Source organism: Hemicordylus capensis, chromosome 1 (genome assembly GCF_027244095.1).
Source record: "Hemicordylus capensis ecotype Gifberg chromosome 1, rHemCap1.1.pri, whole genome shotgun sequence".
In the NCBI taxonomy this organism is placed as follows: domain Eukaryota; kingdom Metazoa; phylum Chordata; class Lepidosauria; order Squamata; family Cordylidae; genus Hemicordylus; species Hemicordylus capensis.
The window spans coordinates 397,355,689-397,377,756 of NC_069657.1; the positions used below are offsets into that span (position 1 = coordinate 397,355,689).

The 22,068-nt window shown below is 43.3% G+C and overlaps 1 protein-coding gene across 7 annotated transcripts in view; it reads right to left on the reverse strand.

Annotated features, from left to right (window-relative positions):
- Positions 1-10,123: 10,123 nt before the first annotated feature.
- The window catches only part of MDGA1 (MAM domain containing glycosylphosphatidylinositol anchor 1), a 396,970-nt gene continuing 385,025 nt past the window's right edge, over positions 10,124-22,068 (reverse strand). For 6 of the 7 annotated variants that reach the window (XM_053304913.1, XM_053304878.1, XM_053304893.1 and 3 more), the window contains 2 exons: positions 17,927-18,035; positions 10,124-15,749 (listed from right to left, as the gene is read on the reverse strand). In XM_053304913.1, the coding sequence (XP_053160888.1) occupies positions 15,658-15,749; positions 17,927-18,035 (201 nt within the window). In that variant the 3' untranslated portion in view covers positions 10,124-15,657. The remainder of the gene's footprint in view (positions 15,750-17,926; positions 18,036-22,068) is intronic. The other variant, XR_008318520.1, reaches the window with a different exon arrangement.

The window sequence follows — 22,068 nt, forward strand, 5'->3', positions numbered from 1 at the left end:
CAACCATATGGCAAAATAACTGTAATGTCTTTTGACGAAGCCTTTGGGGGAGTGTGCACATTCTTCTGTGTATGTTCCTGTGTGAGAAAGAATACATGGGATTGTGTATATAGCCAGTGAAGGGAGAATTGCTTAACAAAGGGCCTGTCTCTGGCATGTACTTAATATCATTTACTGCTTTTGCCCCCGAGATTCATTAGGCAGAGATTTCTCCATGATTCTGACATGCCAGCCCCAACCACATTCAGTTGAAGAGTATAAGGAGGCTGGAAATAATCCAGGCCTAGCATCCCTTTTTCTGCTCATAAGGGGCTGAACATGCACATGCCACACACATAAATCTTCTCTGGGCTTTTTTTTTTAGGTCACTTTACTCTGACTCCGCAAATTGCAGTGCTATCTCATGGCTCATAAATCTTCCCCATGTTTTCCAGTCACTTAGTTTTTCTCTCTTGGGCTTGTTAAGCAAACAGGGTCAGAGTGTTTGAAATCTAGGTTGGTTTCATTTTCAGAGATTGATTTTGCCTTGCCATACTTTCTTCTTTTAAATTGTGTTCAGAAGATTGCAGGGAGCACTTTTGGGAGACCGGAAGGATCAGTTTATGTGGGCATTTGGCTGTATATGTGGTCATTAATTGACCCATTAATTGAAGCACATGCCACAGCACAGCACTTTCTAATACAGTGCATACCATCACTCATGTATGCATCCTGGTAGATGAAATACAGAAAAAGGATTACCAAGTCCTTCAGGAGCAATTGAATGACTTAATGAATTGGCATAACAACAGTAGGCATAAGGGCAATGTAGTGACCAGTCTCCCCTCCTTCTAAAGAGTTAGACTTGTCTTGACTGACAGGCTGGTGAGCTCCAGACATCACCCAATCAGTCCACCAGTGGAGAGGAACCTAGAGAGCAGTTACTGGGGATTCTGGGAACAAGAAAGGAAGATCTGTGCTGGACAAGCAAGGGGACAGGTGGCAGATCTATCTTCCAAGAGCTGCAGTCATCCAGTTGCAGCAAACCGGATGACTGCAGTTCTTAGAAGATAGATCTGCAGGAGGCTTGAGTCTCATCAGAAGTTTGGTGAGTTCAAGGAAAAAGGGGGAAGCCAAGTCTTTTGGCTTCAGGAACCCAGCAAAGGGAACAGTTTGTTTAGTCAGACTGTGCGTCAGGGATTTGTTTTGCTTTCTGTGTACTTTGCATTTTCCTAAAAATTTTCCTAGTTCTTTGCAGCTAAGTAACTTTTTACTGATTTTACTGCATGTCGCCCCAGTATCACTCAGAGTGCTGTTGAAGTATTCTTGTAACCAACTAAGAATTTTTATCTTTATCTAACTAACCAAAAGCCTCAGACGGAACCAGTCTGTAGTAATTGAAAAGGACTCTGTAACCATTTAAGCATTCTTTGATGCAAACTAAAACTAAAGCTTAAGACAACCTGTTTATGTAGCCTTTTGAATAAACATGGTTTTTAAAAAACCTTTTTCAAGCCTCCAAGGGTGGTTATTGACCAAGCAGGAGGAAGTGGGGGCTTTTCACTGGTGAAAACGCATCTCAATGAGAGCTTGGCCAAATTAACAATTTAACCTGGGAGAACAATTGGTTTTATTCTTGCCTATTCGCAAGGGGGAGCAGATTTTTGTATTTGCCAAATATTCAGTTACATAAGAACCTTGGATTAAAGCACCCAATCCACTGGTCCAGTTCTCTGCAGGTTTTGGGGTGCTTGGTGGCAGCATTTTAAATCTACCAGAATACAGAAATGTTTTTGGAGAAATCCACCCAGGCAGTTCATCAGGGATGACTCAGCATTTCTTTTCACTCACATGAGTTAGCTCTGAGACAAAGGCTTGAATTCCCTACAGGCCAGTTGAGGCCTCGTGACTGGTATAAAAAGCTGATCAGTGTTGAGTTGAGCATGTAGGATCAGACTTCATACAACCACATGCTGAGAATGGTGTGACCTGGCCTTGCTTTTACTTGCTGGAGTGAACAAGGGAGCCACTGCCCTACCTGGGGGCCTTTCTCATGTTGGCTGCTTCTCTTTGTTTTTCCATTCCCCTCTGTAGGCAAGAGCAGTTAACACCAGAAAAAGCAAGGAAAAGAAATGGCAGGAGCTTAGTTCTGATAAGGAAAACAAAAATGCTCCTAATGGTCAGTTGTTATATGGCAGTAACATCATCAAGGTCCCTCCTTACCTAGAGCACAGGGCAAGTGAGGTACTCCAGTCAAACAAATGCCTACTGTGGCTGTTTGTGCAGATGTCCGCTACAAGTACCTGAAGACTTCCATATGCTAGGTATGAGCCTGAACTGGCTCAGGTAGCCGCGGGTGGGGGTGGGAAGTGGTTCCCTTAAAAAGCAGGTAAGCAGGTCCTTACCTGCTCCTGCACCACCCCACTGCTTTTCCAGGCATGACACTCACTCCACAAAAGGCTGCGCACGGTCGTAGTACTTCTCTCTGCAGCCTGTGCATGGCAGCCATGTGCATGGTCTGCATGGTAGACCTGCTTACCTGCTTTTTAAGGGAACTGCTCCCTGCCCCAGTTCAGTTGAGGGTGCCCAAGCTGGCTCGGCACTTCCTGAAGCAGGTGCCAAACCAATTTGTGAACATCGCTACCATATGCATAGTGCCTCATTAAGGGGCTAATGTGTGAACCAGCCTTAATTATTGTGAGCACAAAGCCAGGATATAATTATTCTTGGATAAATAACACAGAGAACAAGAATCTGATGCATGTGACTGTAATTTCAGTGATTTTTTTCTTTTGGAAGAGAAGAGTCCATGGTTGCTCCTAGACGATACTATTACGATACACAGTGGTAATTTGCCTCAGTTGGAACTGACTTATGATCATGGAATTATGATATTGGCAGACCCATTTATTTAAACTCTGATTTGTTCCAATTGCATATAAAATCAGGTGGCGGCAGCTCTGGCTTTTTACAGCAAGTGGCGTGCCCACTTGCAGTTTACATCTTTGGTGTCCTTGGGTGTTTTTCTCTTCAGGTGAGCTTCAATGAAGTGAGCTTAATGAGGAAACCTAACCACCTTAACTTGCAAATTCCATGTATTTTAGAGCACACATGAAAACTATGAGCACTCCATCTCTTGTCTTGTAAAGAAGGGTTTTGGTTTTTTTAAATGATCTTTTAATATAGGGAAGGGAGATTGAGATAGTGGCATTAAAAGCAGGGCACTGGAAAGGCCAGGTTAAGATGATTCTCAAACTCACTGCCAGTTTCATAACAACAGGAATTGTTTTCAAGCTGTTGCTCTGTCCCTCATGGGAATATCCTGTATGAGAGAAAGAGGAAGAGCCTGGCTAGTGCTTAGCAACAGCAGCAACCTCTGCAGCCTCCAGCCAGGAAAGGGGAGCAGGGGTTGGTGTGAAGAGACGCTGTCATGTAGTACTAGATGAGCTAATAATCAACAAAGGCAAAGTATTTGGAGAAAGTCAAAGTCCACATGAGCTTCCGGGAGCGTCTTCAGAGTGCATCTGTTTCCCAGCTATAATTCTAGGTCTCCCATTGCTCCCCCCCCCGGTAATTCTAGGCCTCCCATGCAACCCCCCCCAACTTCATCTTTAATACTACTAAATTCAAACTAGCAACAGAAGAGACTGAAAAATGTCATGAACCTTTTTTTTAAATACTGCAGCTTTATTTGAATGAAACAGTCCATGTTGAGATTCTATAGGGAACACCATAGTAGATGGAGGGTGGGGTGGGGTAAGTTTATAAAACATCTCACCCTGTTTCAAAGGTTCCTTTATGGTCCTTTTGTATATTGTGCTTTTAAAATCATTCCGTGGTAGATACTTGAAAGTGAGAGGACTGACACCCCTGTTGCTCGGCATGATGACAGTGGAAGATGCCACATGAGCAGAGTTGGAGCATGAGGTGGAAATGAAACCAATGGCAGGAAATGGAGACAGATTCCTGGGAGTTCTTCCCAAGATCCCAGTGGGAGAAACAACAGACATGGAAGGACCACCCCACACAGTCCATTGAATCAGAGCCTCTTTGTAGCTACTTGGGGCATTTGAATGCTTCTTTAGCTCACTGTACTCCTCTTTGTTACTGGCCTTTGCTGCCTTGAAGCAAAAGGGTTGCTCTACTCTAGGAATGCCGCTAATAGTTTGGCCTCGGTGTGTTCTCCCTTCCAGTACATCTTCTAATGCTGAGGACAGGATTTTGAGGCAAGTTCTGTCTGCAGGCTGTGGCACAAACGGCTCCTATTGTGCTTTCTGATCTGGAAACTAAGTCGCTTACCAAGTGAAAACTCAAGCATTTGAAATGTGACCTGAAGGCAGGCCCCATACTTCTCTTCCTCCCAGATTTGACATGCTACTGCTAATTAGGTGTAGAATGGCAGCTTCTTGAGCATGTCTAACTTGGTAACTAGAGTAGATTTGAAGAGTGGCTTATTTCACAGCCTTTGCATACAGGCCACCAGCCAGCTTGGCTAAAAGCAGGTTGTCTAAGTCTAAGGTTCCAAATGAGATGTTCATATATTGTTCTTAACCTGCCTTAGCCAGGGGGAACCTTGCAAAGTGTAATGCTATGGAAATGGTGATTTTGAGGCTTTGTCTTGAAAAAATAGAAGGGGGTGCAGGGTTGGGGCTAGTGACCAGAAGATGCAAGGTATTCTGACGCATTGCTGTGTAGTGTGGGTGTTGCCACTTTCCCATCTCTATTGTTGTGAAAGACAAACATTCCTGTGAGTGAAATCTATCCAAGTTCAACCATGGATCTTTGGGAGACCTGTCTTAACTTCATGATTTACAAAGCAGCCTTTCTGATGTCAGAAGAACTATTTGGGTGTTGTCAACATCCTAACTCTAGTATCTGCATACCCCATATCATATGCATAGAATGCTTCCATTTCAGATCCATAACCCCAGTCTTCTAGTGCGTATGTTGCTAGGAATATACCACAAGATTTGAAATATTATAACTAGTTTAAGGCTCCGGTACATAAAGGAGATAGGAGATAAATTCCACTTCTCCTTGACACACACATTCAGTCCAGCCTGTGTTTGACAGTAGAGCGCTGTTGGCCGCCTCTTGTGTCCTTAAATATGCGCTCTCTGTAGTACCTTCTCTGCATTGTTGCATATTAGAGGAACACAGGTGTGAGGCAGCTGGAAATACAATACTTTTTCAAACACCCACTACAGGAGCCAGCATCACAAGACACAGCACACTTTGATGCTCAGCCCTGCAGGTGATCTGGCATTTTACGTGGCCCATATTTAGGGGGAAAAATAATCTGATTCCAGATGGTGTCACCTCTTCTCTCATGCTTTGTGATTTAAATGGGCCACGAGTTGCAAAACAAGTTGCCTTTCATCTGCATCCACCACTGAGAATGCTGCCCAGAACTGATTGTTGCAGAGGGGACTGGGATGGCTGCTGTCTTTGGAGGCCTCTTGAGCTGATGATATCCTCTCTGTTAGAAACCTCTGGACCAAGTTCTCACAGGTTAAGAACACAGGAGTCCTGCTGGATAGAGCCAGGGCCATCTAATCCGACATCCTGTTTCCCACAGTTGCCAAGCAACTGCCTCTTGGAACTCCACAAGCAGAAGATGAAGACATTGCTCCCCTGCAACAGGTATTCAGGGACATCCTGCCTGAAGCCGAGGGTAGCATAGAGCCATCTAACCTACAAGACTTGTCTCCATGAACTTGTCTAGACCCCTCCTAATGAAGTTATGCAAGCAAATCCAAATGGCTCACTTTCTTCCTGAAAAGTAGCATTGGGAAGGAGTGATTACGAGCAATGGAATGGCAGTGGAGGCTGGGAAGGGGAGACTTAAATTTTCCCTGCTTGCCACAGTTTCCTCCTGCAAAGCTGGGTTCCCGTGGAGTTCCAGACAGCATTTACCCTGGCAAACATCTGGCTGGAACCTCATGGGAGAGGAGCAGCTTGAAGGGAGTTGCAGCAAAATAGAAGCTGAGGAAAAGGTTAAGCACCCGCCCCCCATTTATGTGTCCCCCAAATACTGCTTTTCAGCAAAGAACTGAGGTTTTCTTACATGTATAATATGCAATTTGGCCCTCAGATAATTGGCTCGGGGCCAAACTTGATGTGACTTTAAACACAGTTTGGATTGTGTGTGCACAAGTGGTTCCTAAATAGCTGCTGGGGCAGGAGGCGGGTTGCAGGGCAACATGTTAAACTTTTTCTCGATGGTGCAGTCGTGTTCTGAATCAGGACCTGCTGTTTGGCAAAAATAAGTTCTTACCCAGGGCCAACCATGTTTACAGTCTCATCTACTTTGGCCCTGGGTCAGTTTTTCCCCAGTCTACCTTTGATGTACCTGTCCTGGATGTAGCCAGTAGAGGGCAATATAACATGTATTTTTGACACATAGATGGGATACTGAGAACTAAGCTTAATTTTAAAAGATGTGTCTTAAGACACGGGCCTCAAGAAAACATGAATTGTGTGTGTATGTGTGTCACAACAAAGATGTACATTTGTTTCTGTCTAGCTTCCTGTCTATCAAATGTTTTTGTCTTTGTTGTGAAACTGTAGCACTATCAGCATACTTTTTGCATGCATTTTAAGACACAGGGCTTAAAATGTGAAGTTCCAAATCCAGCTAGCAGAACTTGACTGGGGCACTCTAGCAACTGCCATGAGCAGGGACTGGATGCAGGGCAGGGGTAGGATGCTGCTGGCTATATTTTGAAAGGATATTGACATTTCTAAGGGAAATTGGTCACACAAGATGAATGTGTGAACTTGCCCTGAGCCTAGACCAAGTCAGAGCATTCTCCATCTAGACCAGCATTATCTCCTCTAACAAGCAGTGGATCTCTAGGGTAACAAGGCACAAAAATGGCAAGGTGGTTATTCCCAGCCCTTCTGAGATCTTTTCACCAGAGATAGTGGCTGACATCCTGACTCACATTGTGCTTGTGGATGGACACTGCACTAGTGCAAGGCAGTTGCACTAGCTACCTGTACTGAGTCTGGAGCTTGTGTTCCAGGCTAATGCTGTGCAAGTGCAACCATGCTTGCAGAAGCCCCAGAGTTAGGCAGTTTGTGGCACACTACATCTATTTTAAAGGGAACTTCATGCAAGAGTGGAAGTATGAAAACCCCATTTATTTATTTATTTATTTATTAGCATAACTAGGTAACCCTTTTGCACTAGCACTCAGTGTAAGTGTTCACTCAGGCCTTTTAAATTTTGATTTTTAAAGCTGACTTTAAAAAAAGTTTTAAAATTGTTTTTTTAATGATGTATTGTATTTTTGGTGTGTTGTAATTTTATGTGTTTTTATTTGATGTTTTAATACTCTGTTATGAACCGCCCAGAGAACAATTTGTTATGGGGTGGCTAACATGTTTGTTTGTTTGTTTGTTTATCAGCACAACTGCTTCACTGCCCAAGTACTTTGTTAGCATGATGGCCAGTAGATATTGAACCTGACTCTTGGTATATGGCTCAGATGAACCTGAGTCTTGGTATATGGAAAGTCTTGGTATATCACTGAGTTAATGGCCTTGACCCCAAATTTTGTTAACAGAACTTGCTTCCATCTAGGACATTTTGTTGATTCCATGTGTATATACCACCACAAACATAAGTTTTTGAGCAGAATAGAAATACGTCGAATTAATTAAATAAATATAAAACATTTCATCATGCAGCATGAACATGAGTGTGTCTGTTTTGCCCAAGTATATGAGTAGAGTATATGAGTAGAGTTTCAGCTAGCAAGTGAAATTTGTTTTTGCGGCAGAAAGGCAAAATGGTACCCCCCCACCCCCCCCAAGGTGATAGAAATATTTAATGTTGACAATTTGCTGCCTTTTAATGGTACTCGGCAATCTGCCACCTGAAGCAGGCCATTTTGCCCTGCATAATGGCTTAAATGAAGCCAGTGGCTAAACTCTTATTGGTTTAATGGATCACAGCTTACTGAATTTGGAGCTGGGGGAGCTGGGAGGTCTGTCTCTTGAATGGCTTCCTCAAGAGATTTATATTTAGAAAGCCTCTTATGAACATTCCTTTTATTCACACATTATTGTTCTAGAGAATGATGGCATTAGAGATTAGAGGGGATGCCCTTTTCTCCAAACTCTTGCACAATGGAAGGCCACTCTACCTAGGAGAGTGTTTCTAAGCTATATGGATTTTGTACAAATATAACTCTGCTTGGATAATGGAGTTATTTTGATGATACAGGTTTGAAATACTAGGGAAAGGGGTTCTAGAATAATAATAAAATAATACAGCAGATGATCATGCTGATAACACTTTGTCACTAGCAACGATCAGGAGAAACCATCAAGATATATTTCAGCAGCTATTATCTGCATATGGAAGAGTCTGTTATTGAGACAGTAATGTATTAGACCTGCAAATGGAGCTACAATCTGAAATAGAATATTTCTGGCTGTAAGCTCTACATTTGTATACTTAGCAATTTTAAGGTTAATATATAGGTATAAGTGAGCAATGGTACCATTCTGCAATGAAGCAAATGGATGCTGACTGAGTATAACAAGGAAGCATACCATCTCTATTCACCCTCTGAATCATCTGTTAAATGGCGGGGCTTTTCTCTTACCAATATTTTTTCTTGTAAAACTCTTTGATCAGGATAAAATACAGAGCTCAAGCTGAGATGTGATGTTTCCTCTACAGCCCTCTCTCTCAGGACTCTCCTACCTTATCCTTATTCCATTCTGCTGCCTGAATGAGCAAGGAGAGAGTAATGCCACCTACCTACTCTCCCATATATGTGGGATAGGCCACTCCCTCCCAAGCCCGCCTTAGTAACACAGAGGACTGACACTGTCACTCTGCCTTGGTTCTCCTCCAGAAGTAAAACTCAGGAGCCCTCAGATATCCTTGCCTCCTCCTCAGGCTGTCAAGCAGGCTAAAGTTGTAAGCTTCCTGTGATAACCATAGTCTCTAGACTGCAATTTATAACCATGGAACATAAATTGGTCCTCATTAAAATGCAATTTTCCAAAGCACTATGGGAGTTCTTTCTCTGTAAATGTCTTGCTCGTTTATTAAACATCATCCAAGGCCAATCAGGGCAAATGAAAAACACTGGAACGCAAAGACAGCACTTCAAAGACTGGCAGCATGCTGGCTAGTGGCTATGGCATGCTCTGTATAGCTTAGAGAAAAAAGGCACACCAGTCATGACGCCACCAGGAGGAGGAGGAGAATCCAGCTCTTTGGAGTCCATTCTTAGTAGAGAAGACAACCCCACTAGATGTAAGGGCCACTCTTTGAGAATGAATGGATGTCATGATCCTTTCTTCCTTCCAGTCCATGATGTGTGATTGACATAGGGAATCTAGGTCTCAACAGCCTTGAATACCTCCTCATGAGCCCGGAGCAATTTTACTTTAGCCCCGCAACAAGAAGGTATCTGGTCATTCAGTGCACAGGAAGGGGCACAATACTGATATAACTCCCATTTAGGCTGCCACCTCTCATCACTTGTATAATGTGTATTTCAACTCCAGTTGTCTTACAGCATGATTGCAAGTTCAATTGAGTTTAAATTGTGTAGAACCAATTTAGATGTCACTGTAAATGCATTGTTTGACCCTTCATTTTCCTCCTCTTTTTTTTTTTGAAATATCACATGTGAGGGGTGCACAAACCAGATCAGAACTGCAGCAGGGCATAGTGATATGTGCACAAAAACAAGGAAAATGCCAGGTCAAACACCACATCTAAAGTAACGTCTAATTTGATCATGCATTGTAACCAACTTGTATTATGCGTTGACCTACATTCCCCCCCTTTTTGGTAACTATCACATGTGGGGGTGCACAGAATAGATTGGAATCATGATTGGGATATTGGGGTGTTAATATTTTGCCTCTGCCACAGCCCTGATCCAGAACCTTCCCCATATTTTTCTTGGGGAAAATGTTTCTGTTGGCAAGACTGGAAGCGTTTGTCTCACAGGAAAACAGCAAATGTGGGAGTTGCATGATTTGGATTGGGAGCATAGCAGGGCAAGGTTTTTAAGCCCCACTGTCACCCTGCTATGTTTCTAAATGGGTTTGTACCTTCCCATGCATATTTAGAGAGGGAGAGAAAAAGGAAAAATGCAGGGTCAAACAATGCATTTAAAGAAAAATCTAATCTGACCCTCAGCCATATCTTTTAACAACAACTTTATATCTGTTACATTATAAAGTCATCTGGCATGACACAGAAGTTCAATCCTTCAAATCTCTTACAAAGTGGACTAATCTGGCTCCATGAAGAAGCCATTCATATTGATCACCTTTTGCACTCTAGGAATTATTTCCATACATGCAAAGGATTGTTAGTAGTTTTGCACAAAGATGGCTGGAGATAAAACAGCTACATGCATCAGTCTACATGTTTTAAAATGTGCCACTTTATTATTATTATTATTATTTTACTGTTTGTGCACTATAAGCACCAGGCTTTTTAATCATCAGAAATTATTTTCCCTGTCTTTGATTCACTCTTTTCTTCTGACATTCCACAGATCTTTCTCCAATGGCTAGATAGATCACATAATAGAATGTCACTCTTTGATCAGTTTGCAAAGCTCACCCTTCAGCGTAAGAGACACATTTTGCTCCTTCTGGTTGGAATTCAAGCCCTAATTTGACTGGCTTGACTACACAAGCATGGAAAGCTTAGGTCACACAGAATTTGTTTTTCAGAACGTTATGACTGCACAGAGTTGGAGGGGAAGAAAGACCCCTAGATGTTGCAAATAGCAACATAAGAACTGTCTATGCTACATCAGCTTGCATTCAATATGTAACTGGATTATTATGTAATGTAACTGGCCTTTATTGCAATGCCCTACCCCCACCCGCTATGTCTTGCTGAAAATGACAGTATCTCAGATGGCTGGTACCTTCTGTGACAGATTCATCTGCTACTTACACTTTCCCCTCACTCACTGATGTGATGCAGCCTCTTGGGTGGCAGGGGGAGAAGGAGAAGTAGTGTATCATGTAGTAGCTACCTCACACCAGAAAACAATGTTCAGTTAAGACCGCAGTCTTCCTTTAAAATGGCAGAATATAGTTAACATTTATAAAAAACTTGTCTGTCTAGGGAACTGGGGTTCTAAGTTCTTTGCACTCCATGAAAAGTACCACTTTGATAATAGATCAGGACAATGATTTTATATGTACTCTAAAAACAGCGCAACACCTGACAGTCATTAAGCGACAAGTAGCTGTTGATTCCTAAGTGGCTAATAACACTTCTCTGAAAGTACCTGACATTTACTTGGAGGTCTAAATGTTCACGTACTAATGTAACCGAACTCTGCTTTTCTTGCAAGTGTTTATGAGCTCCCAGTATGAGTTATTTTGGTTGAAGTCTTATGTTTTATGCACGATCTGCTCCGTCCTGCATAAGCATGGCATCCTTCCTATTGTTCTAGCTGATTCCACTCTTACTCTTAGCAATTTGGACAATGACATAGCATTTTTCATTTTAGCCTACATGCTTCTGACAAGCTAAGACACTTGAGAAAGCAGCACTCTCTCCCTCGTTGTCTCTCACACTCTCTCTCTCAGGAAAGGAACTCGGGAGAATGAAACCAAGAGGGGGATCAGTAAATGTGGCTCCCTGAGATTTCTCTGACGAGTGAATGGCTGATATCTGTTGGTAGATACCTGATCCAGTGACAGCTGAATATCTGATCAGACCCCACAAGAGAATCTAGTGTTATCTGTGTGCACAGATGGACACTCCCCTAGTCCTTCCAAATTGTTACAAAGATGGTTGCAGAAACCATACTGTTGATGTAGAACATGGACAGAGAGAAGGGTGGCAGCAGCTCCTGATCTGCAGTGTATCTCTTTGCTTTCCACACGACCAGTCACATTCTTAGCCCACTCTCCCCGCAAACTCGAACAAAGTGGGTCTCATTGATCGTGAGACCCTCCTCCAGGGGTTCCCAACCAGTGATACTCCAGATGTTGCTGAACTACAACTACCTGGGCAGGGGTATAGCTATAATTGAGCAGATGGGTTCAAAGAACCCGGGGCCCTCAGCTCTTGAGGGGCCCCCCAGCGCTACCCCTCCCTATTTTCCTCATTATCTCCCTCACTCTGAGGGGCCGCCAGGGAGAGGGGCTAACCCAGACTCCATCTCCCCTAGCTAAACCCCTGTAGCTACCTGGGGATGATGGGAGTTGTAGTTTAGCAACATCTAAAGTACCACCAGTTGGGAACCCCTGGCATAGATGATCCATAAGACAGATGCTAACCTAGATTGCTTCTCTCCCTTTTCAATGCTTGGTCTCTTGACTTGCAGTTCAAAAGAAGGCAAGTTGGTTAAATGAAGGATTTGTGTTTGTCAGTTCATAAAACAAAATGGCCTTTCCCCCTAAAAAGATACTCTCTACTGTTCCAGATGACTGAGTCAGCAGTTTGGAAATCTAGGGAAGTTGAAGGTGGGAGTTGTACCAGCCTTATCTATGTGGCTGGAAGCTTCACAAGAACTTCGCATTACAGTTAGGTGAGCTTTCACATGTCTATACTACAGTATGACTCTTGACTGACTGAATCTACATTTAGTCTCTCTTTGTGGATAGCTGATACCGCTTCACGTTTAAGTGCTTGCCTGCAAATAGGTTTAACAAGTCTGGAATCGAAAAATGATGGTGTGATGGTGGTGGCATGTAATCTCCGATTCTTAAAGGTGGGTGGGGGCAAAGACTGTAATGGAGGCCTTAGAAGTTTCCCTGACTAGATCCAGTTTTCTGCTCCCCAGCCCCCCACCAACAGTTCAGTATTTTCCATTTAGTAAGAGATAGCTGATAGCTGAGCAGGATTCTTTATCAGCAATGCCAACAGATTATAAAGTGGTAGGCCATGAAGAATTCTAGATTCTATGTGTGCCGGGGTATGATAATGGGTTGTCTCAGAGCCAGATCAATGGCTACTAATCTGGGGGCTACAGGCCACCTCCAGCCTCAGAGGCAAGATGCCTCTAAATACCATTTGCAAGGGAGCAAAAGCAGGAGAGAGGGTGTGCTCTCACTTCTTGCCTGTGGACTTCTCAGGGGCATCTGGTGGACCACTATATTTATTGTTGTTGTTGTTGTTGTTGTTGTAGGAAACAGGATGCTGGACTAGATATGCCTTGGGCCTGATCCAGCAGGTTTGTTCTTATCAAGAAAGCATAGCGTCAGATCCAGATTAAATAACATGAGGACCTTATGGTTAAATAATGTTCTGGACAGCCAAAAAATACCTTTTCTCTTCTGTCAGCATTCAAATACTGAGGCAGAGTTAGACAAATACTGCCATGCACCTACACATTTAATCTCTCACCCCTCATCTACCCCACATGGCCGCCTTCTTTTGCAGCAGATACATTACACATTCTTGCTGCCCATGCTACAAAAAATGTAAATCTTCCTTCATATGCATCACTATTTCCCTCTCTTAGAATGAAGATAACAGCCATTATGATTTGAGATTTGAAGAAGTGACAAGTAGGAGCACAACTAGCATATTTACCACACTGAGAACCATCATGATAATTCAGCCACAGTTAGGCACCTGAACTGGTTGACAATGTACTCTGTACCCTCCTTATCAATTCAATAATTCAGCCTTGTGAATACCAATGTAACATACATTTCCTTCTTTGTGTGAGATGAAGCATTGGACACTGGGGAAGCCTAGACAATCAGCATTTTCTAGATTATTCTAACCCTCCAACAAATATTTACATTATTGGCTGGAGAAGCTGAGATTTGTTGAGAAGACATTGAGGAACATTGGGAGAAAAAAATACTGGGCATTCTACTTAAAGTAGCCCCATGTTGCTTCTGAAATGCAAATGCAATTCACAATGCAGAAGTAGTGGATGCAGTGGGCATACTTGTATGGAAACCCTCTACATACTTGCTTATCATAGTAGGGGCAAAGTATGGTTTTTCCAGAGCAGTTCATCGCTACAACAAGCTCTGCCTTATTCATACTGGGTAGACCACTCCCTCCTGGCTTCATAATGTACAGGTGGACCTAATGACTTTGTAGGCTTAAATTGCCCAGTTGAAGGTGGGAACAGCAAGCTTACTTTCCTGAGATAACTTGTTCTCTCACAGTGGTAGCATGGAGACTCTGAAAACGTGATTTTAGTCTTTATCTTTGTCTGCATTCTGTGTTCCTGTGAAATCCTGATTATCTTCATTTTTGAAACCAAGCAGTCTGCTTTTCCCAATCCCCATAATTGCCTGTATCATTTCCTGCTTCCTCTGATCACACCACACTGGAAGGCTCCAACTGTCTCCCACTTCCGAGTGCAACTGGGATGCAGCTGCCTCATCCTTGAGTAGTAAACACAGCACCAAGTTATCCAAACCCTGCAACTAGTAATATGCCATCGTTAGTACCAGAGTTAACAAGCAGCAATTGCACTTTCAGATGTCATAAGGGGTGACTTGAGCAAGGTTTAGGAGAAGATAAAAGGTAATGTATAAATCTCCCTGCAGTAAAACAAAAGTTGTTCATGATGGTAGAGTTACAGAAAAGATGTGGAAAACAGATACATTAATCAAAGAAAAGATGAGAAGAGATCTCTGCCTCGAGGCTTCTGTAGATCACGCTTTGACACTGACTGGCTGCAACGTCACTGTTCGGCTGCCCTACCATGGTCCCCAACCAAGAGACCTTTTCTTTCAATCCCTGTGCTGGACTGAGAGTCTGCCTCCATGACGGTGGAGAGAAACAAGTACAAACAGGAGAGAGTTGAGCAGCTTGAGAAGGGGGAAAAGGGGGAGGATGTCAACAGCTGATCCCGCAGCTAATGTCTGCCCCGGATTTTTCCATCCATCTTCATAATCCACAACAGGTTTGTTTCTCTGTTTTGTTCCTTGAGCTGAAGTTGGAGAGCACAGAGGTGTGGGGGATGTGCCAAAGCAAACTGCACATGGACAAGTAAATACATGAGAGTCTTGAAAATGCATATGGAGACTCTGAAGCACATGCAGCGGGGGCAGGGTTCTACGGTCACCTGCGCACAGGGAGGGAGTAGCCCCTAATGGAGACAAGTGGGATGCGGTTTTGGAAGGGTGAGGTGGTGCTGCAGCAGGGAGGTGGTGCAGAGCCAGCCAGGGAAAGGTCATAACACAATGATCCAGAAGCGGAACACTGTGCAAGAATGTCCCCTCAATTGTGGCTCTCCCACAAAGAAGGTAACAGTTCTGGTAGAAATTTGTGCTTTAATATATTTTGTTTTTGTTTAAAACAAAGTTCCCACTTCCCTGAGGAAGTCCCATCCACTGTTCCCAAGGAAACGTGACTTTCCCCCCCTTTCATTCATCCTTTAAATATCTGTTTCATTCTCATCTTTGCCTTTCGTTCCATGGTTTGTGTCGCTTCTTTCCAGGGCTTCCTCCCTCTCTCGCTGTCTTTTGTGATTTGTTTTAACTGTTTTGTTTTGTTTTTAGACATGATGACTTCCTCCAGGAATCCTTCCGCTTCTGAGGTGGATCCCCTTTGTGTGGTCATGCTTGTTAGTCTTTGGTAGCGTATGGACACTTTGGTGTGCCAGTGAGGAGGGGGAGGAAGAGGAGCAGAGGTGACCAAGTAGGAAAGGAGGAGGAATGTCTTGTCTAGAAGATAGGAGCACTTGCTGGCTATCATCTGAGCAGCACATAAAGGAAGAAAAGTAGTGGCCCACAGAGGGGAGATTTGTGTGGGGTGCTGGCACCATTTCCTGGAGGGGCAACCGCTGTAGCTCAAAGAAAGAGAGAAAAATTAGTCCAGGAAAGTTTGCCTGTACAGTTCAGTACCAGTTGTCATGGAAAGAAGGGATGGTCTGCAAAATCGGAGGGATCACAGGAATGAATCCTACTAGGCCAGTGTTATTTATTGTAAGGCCCAGTGGCCACTGGCAGCCCCCACCAACCCTAAATGCGCCCCCCTGACTAATTGTTTGTTGGGCCTGTGCGAAGCTTCAGCCAAAGCCGAATACTCTCCGAACACTCATGTACAACCCTGGCACCATGCAGAGATGACCATTCTCCCTGTGCAGTGCTGTGCTTTGCCCAGTGCCGGGGTACGGGCTCCTTTAAAGGAAACAGAACTCTGTTGGTCCCCTGCACCATCTTGGAAGATGCACACCAAATGCTGGAAAGTGTAGCCCTTCCCAGCACTTTCCACACAGAGCTCTTAAGAGAGGGCTCCAACCCTCTTAAAGGCCTAAAGGGTCCTCCCAGCACTGAGAAAAGTGCAGTACTGTGTGGAGGTCAGCACAGTGGGTAATGGTTGTCACAGAAGGCTTTTTGCCAAAGCGGCCCCTGCTTGAAAAATAGTGAAGATCACTGGACCAGGCAAACAGCGATATTATGAAAGTGAAAGTTGAAGACATGTACAACAATTAACAGATGGAGCACAGATATACCACAATGCATCCAAGAAGAATTTTCAAAGATAGGGGATACTTAACTGAGTTCTGCTTACTCTTGTCCTCAACATATTTACTTTGAAATAAATCTTATTGGACTACATTACCTCAATAAAATAATAATGAAAACCTAGCCTTCTCTCTGGCATGGGTAGTTTTGCAACTATCACATGGGGCCAATTTCAGGCAGATATCTTCACAATTTTATAGGAGGTTTCTCCACTTCACTCTATATTAAAATCAATAAAGATTTATCATCATGATAAAAGAGATGTCCTAATGCTTCCATAGTAGGCGTTTACTGTGGAATTGCCATGGTTTGATCACTAATTTTTTACGGGATATAATCAAATAGCTGCTCTCCTGTGTTTTCTCTGTGCTTCATCTGTTGTTTTTTTCAGACCACAGAAAATCTGACTTGTTTTGTTTCAGTATGAAAGAATGGAACAGTTGCACAATCTCTGCAGGGACAGAATGCCTTAGCGTTACTTTTTCATCTTTTTGAAGAGGCATGGTTAATGTATGCTATGATGTATTGGGAGCAGGGGAGGGTTAAGCCTATGGCCATCATATCTAGACTTTGGCAAAGCTTCCCTACTACTTTCCCCAATAACCACCTTTAAAAAACCAACAACAACTTTTAATCTGCACTGAAAATTTCCATCTATGTTAAAAAAAAATTCAGCTGGTAGCACTTAGAAGTATTTTAGTGCCACTGCCATTTTTAAAACTCATGTTTAAAAGTATGCTTTTCAGGTTGATGCAATTGTTTTAATATGTTTAAGCATTTTTTTTGCTGACTAAAATACTTTTTTGGTTGCATTTACAAAAAATATATATTTTAGCAATAGCACTAAATTTACACTATAACAATTTTTCATGTTAGGGAATTATTTTTAAAGCACACACTCTGATATAATGGTCCACTCAGGTGTATTGTCCCACCCCTGTCCAAACATCCTCTAATGTAGACAGAATACAGAAGGATATGCACACCAAAAAGCACTATACCTCTTACAGTTCCACTTGTATTTTACAGTGGAAGAGGCATGCCGAAGTGGTGCTAAAAACCACTAATCTGGAAGCCTCCCTAATTTGGGTTCTGCAGCTACTGTTATAATTAATACCTTCCTGTCTCATAGACAGAGATTCTATAGAACACCTTTTTTGGTTAATTAATATGGCAAAGGTTCCTATGAGGAACATTAAATCCCCAATTATCCCCAGATTAAACCTGGGGATGGTGAAACATATTTCCCGAGTCTTCTTGTCTTGCGATGTCTTCCTCCAAATTGTGTGTCTGCTACTGAAACCATCTTGGCAATGGCAAACACAGGTAACTTAAGTAACACAGGTGCATGCATGCATTTTACTCAATAATAACATAGTCCATACCCAGGACTATACAAAGGGAGATAAGCATGCACTCATGTTATTCTGTAGTTTTTAAATTGGAGTTGGGCTACATATGTGCAAACACTCAACAGAGGATAACCACTCACCTTTATCTGGAACAGTTGGCTTCCTTGGACAGTTGCCCTTTTTAAGGGTAACATCATCAATGGCAATATCTCCCTCCGAACCTATGCCACGCACACCTTCAAAGATAATCTGCAGGCAGAGAACATCGGAGTTGGACAGGATTTCAAGGAATGTTCCAGAAGCCCACCCCACTTCCACTGGCAGAGTGCCATGAAGACATGTCATTCTACAGATCTTCACTCAATGAGCAAAATCCAAAAAACAGAACCCCAAAGAGGAAAAGAAAATAAACTTGGCTCCTTTGCACCCCCAGCATCCTATCATAGATTAATTGAGAGCTTATTCATGTGGCAGGTTCAGACAGCAAAGACCCACAGAGGGCATAGCTATGCCCTATACATGTATATTTGTTTTCTATCACTTTAGTTGTCATGGCACTGATCAATGTAATTTTATGAGGTTCAAAGAATTCTATTAGATATTCCTAGCTCCTCCCTGTCACTGAACTACCATTCCTAGAATCCTTTGGGGAAACAAAATGGCTGACATGATATGCAATGGTCTGTCTGCATTTTAATGAACTGTGTGTGCAATTGCACAAGAATGTTCTTGCACAAATACACAAACCTGCACAGAGGTGCACAATGGACAGCCTTTGGAAATAATGGCTGTCCATGGTGCAAATATGCTTGTGAAATTCTATGCGTTTATGAAAGAGCACTCTTGCACAATTATGCACATGTTTCATTAAAATGCAGATGGAACATTGTGAAGTATGTCAGGCAGCAAATCATGTAGATATGCCCAGAGTGCTGTTTTTATTGTTTTTGTCCATAAAGGCCAACCATAAATTAGATCACACTTTTAAAAATCCAGGTTAATCCCTGAAATGTTAACCTTAATGAAAATTTGGAGTCTCAAAGAGGCTCATAATTTCAAAACAAGCAAGCAAAGACTTTTCTAATGACGAAAAAGTCACAAGGGAGATGCCAGGAAACCATTCCTAGCAGGGACGCTGTGCTGGGCTAAATAGGGACAGATGCCCTCCTGCTGCTAAACAAGAGAGCCACCACTTAAAAGATGTCCCTTTAATGCAGTTAGCAGGGCAACCCCACACCAGCAGACTGAAGCGGTACAGTTCAGAGTTCTACCATCTTAGACCACTCGCTCATTCTGTAGATTGGCTTGAAGTTTCTGTCTTGGAGATCTGACAAAACCCAAGCCTGAGCATCTTTCAGAGGCAATGTAAGAGGATGAAACAATAAATAAATAAATCGTGATTGCTGGGCTGAAATGAGTAAGCATTTCTGGAGGAGCGTGTGCCTGCATACTCCTGCTTGTCTTAATTGTTTTAAGGGGCCATTATTAGTTTCTAATTTGCCCAGCGCTTTAGGAGATGAGGTGGGTCATCAAAGCAGCGGGCTCTGGAGGGAATGGATCAAGCTGCATCATCCCCTGCAGAAGGCAGAAATCCTCTCTCCAATGTTACCTAAGATCTCTCTAGCCTGCCCCCGTGAAGGCCGCAGCTCTGCCCCCCTCGGTCCTCCTGCCTCTGGAATCACAGGGGGCTCCTTCATTCTCAAAGGCTGACAGTTACAGCTTCATTAGCCCAAGCCACCCGTGCGGTTCCCATGGTTACAAGACTTTACGGGCAGCAGCTCAGGGCAGAGGCTCCGTCACCTCCCATTCCCTAAGGAGCAGAGGCAACTTCTGCATTCATGTTCCATTATGCAAGAGAAGGCGACAAGCCTGCCACTACCTGTCCTCACATGATAGAAAGCCCTGCATGGAACCTATGAGCGCTGCCCAGTATTCAAAGGCAGATATTCCACTTTGCTTTTCTCCCTCCCTCTCACCCCCCGCCCCTCATGTTGCACTTTGGAGCTGAAGAATGAAGTCTGCAGGGATGTCTGAACAAAGATTCCACCTCCCCCTTGCAAATACTGGTACAACTTATTATTATGGCACAGTGAGAGCGAAGAGCAATGTGACACTATGGGGCATAGACGTGAGGGCTGTAAAAAGACTTCTTGATTATTCATGTAGAGGTGGCTTTCCCTATAAAAAGTGAGTTTTTGAGCCATAAATACACATTTGTTCCCACTTTGCGGAGTATGTGCAGTCTGCACATCTCTCCACAAGGTAATATTCCTGTGGGGAATCTTTCATTACTAATCCCACAGAGATAAGTATTTGTATGGGGGAAATGCAAGATTTTCCTGCAGATAGTGCATTCATTGCTATTGCAATTGCCAGGTTGAATTGGATTGGTGGTGCCAAGGCCACAGGCGCCAACTGGATATTGTTTGTGATGTCATTAGTGGCAATGTGTGCCACCATCTCCCTTCCTCCTGCTTTCACTATTTTGTGAATCTTTTAGTGTTGTTTTTGTTTTTAAAAAGCCTTGGTCAAAACATGGCCCTCCCACTGTAGTACTGCTGCACTCGGATACACTTCTAATCAAATCATTTTTAAAGGAGCGAACAACGTCATGGCTATTCTGCCACAGCAAGCCAATTTCCCTTCCCCATTTACGGTATTCATCTGATTCCAGCACTAGGTTTCTTCCAAGTCCTTTGGTGTTAGAAATCAGGGGATTGTCTTAAATGCAGAGTCCTCTTCTTTTTGGGTAAATACAGCTATAACCTGTTTTTAACCTCTATTTTTTAAGGCGGTCATCTTCTATTATGATTCGGCCATTGTGCGATCATCACTGAAAAGTCACATGGGAGAATGGCATAGCAGCTCAAATACATTTGCAGAAAACTCAATGTGACTGTATGGAAATGCTCCAGATTAATCTTCAGTTCTTGTGGCTTGACAAAAATCAGATGGGCCAGATACGAGAAAAATGATTGCCCCTATAAACCTCATGGCACACTTCCAAATGGCAATGCTAATATGTGTCTGGAAACCATAAGCATTGCTGTTTATGCTCCCATCACTGTCAAATCTAAATGGTCCAGAATTCAGAAACATTACTACTGATGTGAAAACTATGCCTAGTCTGTGAGTCAACCAATGTTCGCTGGAACAGGCTCATAAGCAACTGAATGATAACAAATTAGTTGCTCATCCCTGTTGTCATTAAGAGCGCAGCTATAACTGAGCAACAAGCAATGAACAGCACACTCACAAGTAACTAGATGATTGTTTTATGGCACCCAGAAGCATACTATGCACTTCAGAGCTAAGCAAAAACAAAGCAAATCTGCACAGCCGTGCCACATACATGCATATATAAGAAATCATTCACTGAACAAAGGAAAAAGGACGCAGGGCATTAAATTCACAATAAACTCTCCAGGAACAAAACTTGTGGGTTGTATCATACACAAATAAGTGCAAAATAATAAATATGGTTGGCCGTAGTACACTCCCAAATAACTTATTTGTAATCATGCTATAAACTTATATCAGTTTTCTAACAATTCAATAGTTATGGCTTCCCCCAAGAGCCTAGAAAACTGTAGTTTGCCAAGGGTGCTGAGAACTCTGCATTCTCACAAAACTACAGTTTCTAGATTAAATTCAAAGATATGCCAATGCAGGGGCTGAGCCACAATTCAGCGAACGGGTTCAAAGAACCCAGGCCGCCAATGAAAAGAGCCACTGGAGCCCCCATTGCATATGATATCACATACAATGGGGGCATGGCCTGATTGCCAGAAGGCCCGCCTCAGTCCTCCCCCTCTCATTTCCAGGCAGTGCTTGCTGTCGGACAGCATTTATTTCCCTTCCTCTCCCTCCCGCGATGGAGAGGAAGCCCCCATGTTCATAACGTCATGCGCAAAGCCCGAGCAAGCTCTCCCCCTCTCATTTCAGGCAGCTTTTGCTGCCTCACAGCGTTTCTTTCCTTTCCTCTCCCTTGCTGGAGGGACAAGAAGGGAGATTAATGCTGTCATGCAGCAAACGCTGCCTGAAATGAGAGAGGGAGAGCTCACTCAGGGCTCTCTGGAGCACGAGCCACAGCTCTGTGTGTGTAATGTCACGTGTACTGAGTGTCACTGGTGGGGCAGAAAACAGGCCAGCATCTGGCTGGCTCCGCCACTGTGCCAATGTATCAGAGAATGACAGAGCCAGAACAGGTTGAATTAGGAAGGCCCCATTCTGAATGCATGTGCGCGCACACTGCCCTGATAGTGCTGCCCTTCCTTGACAC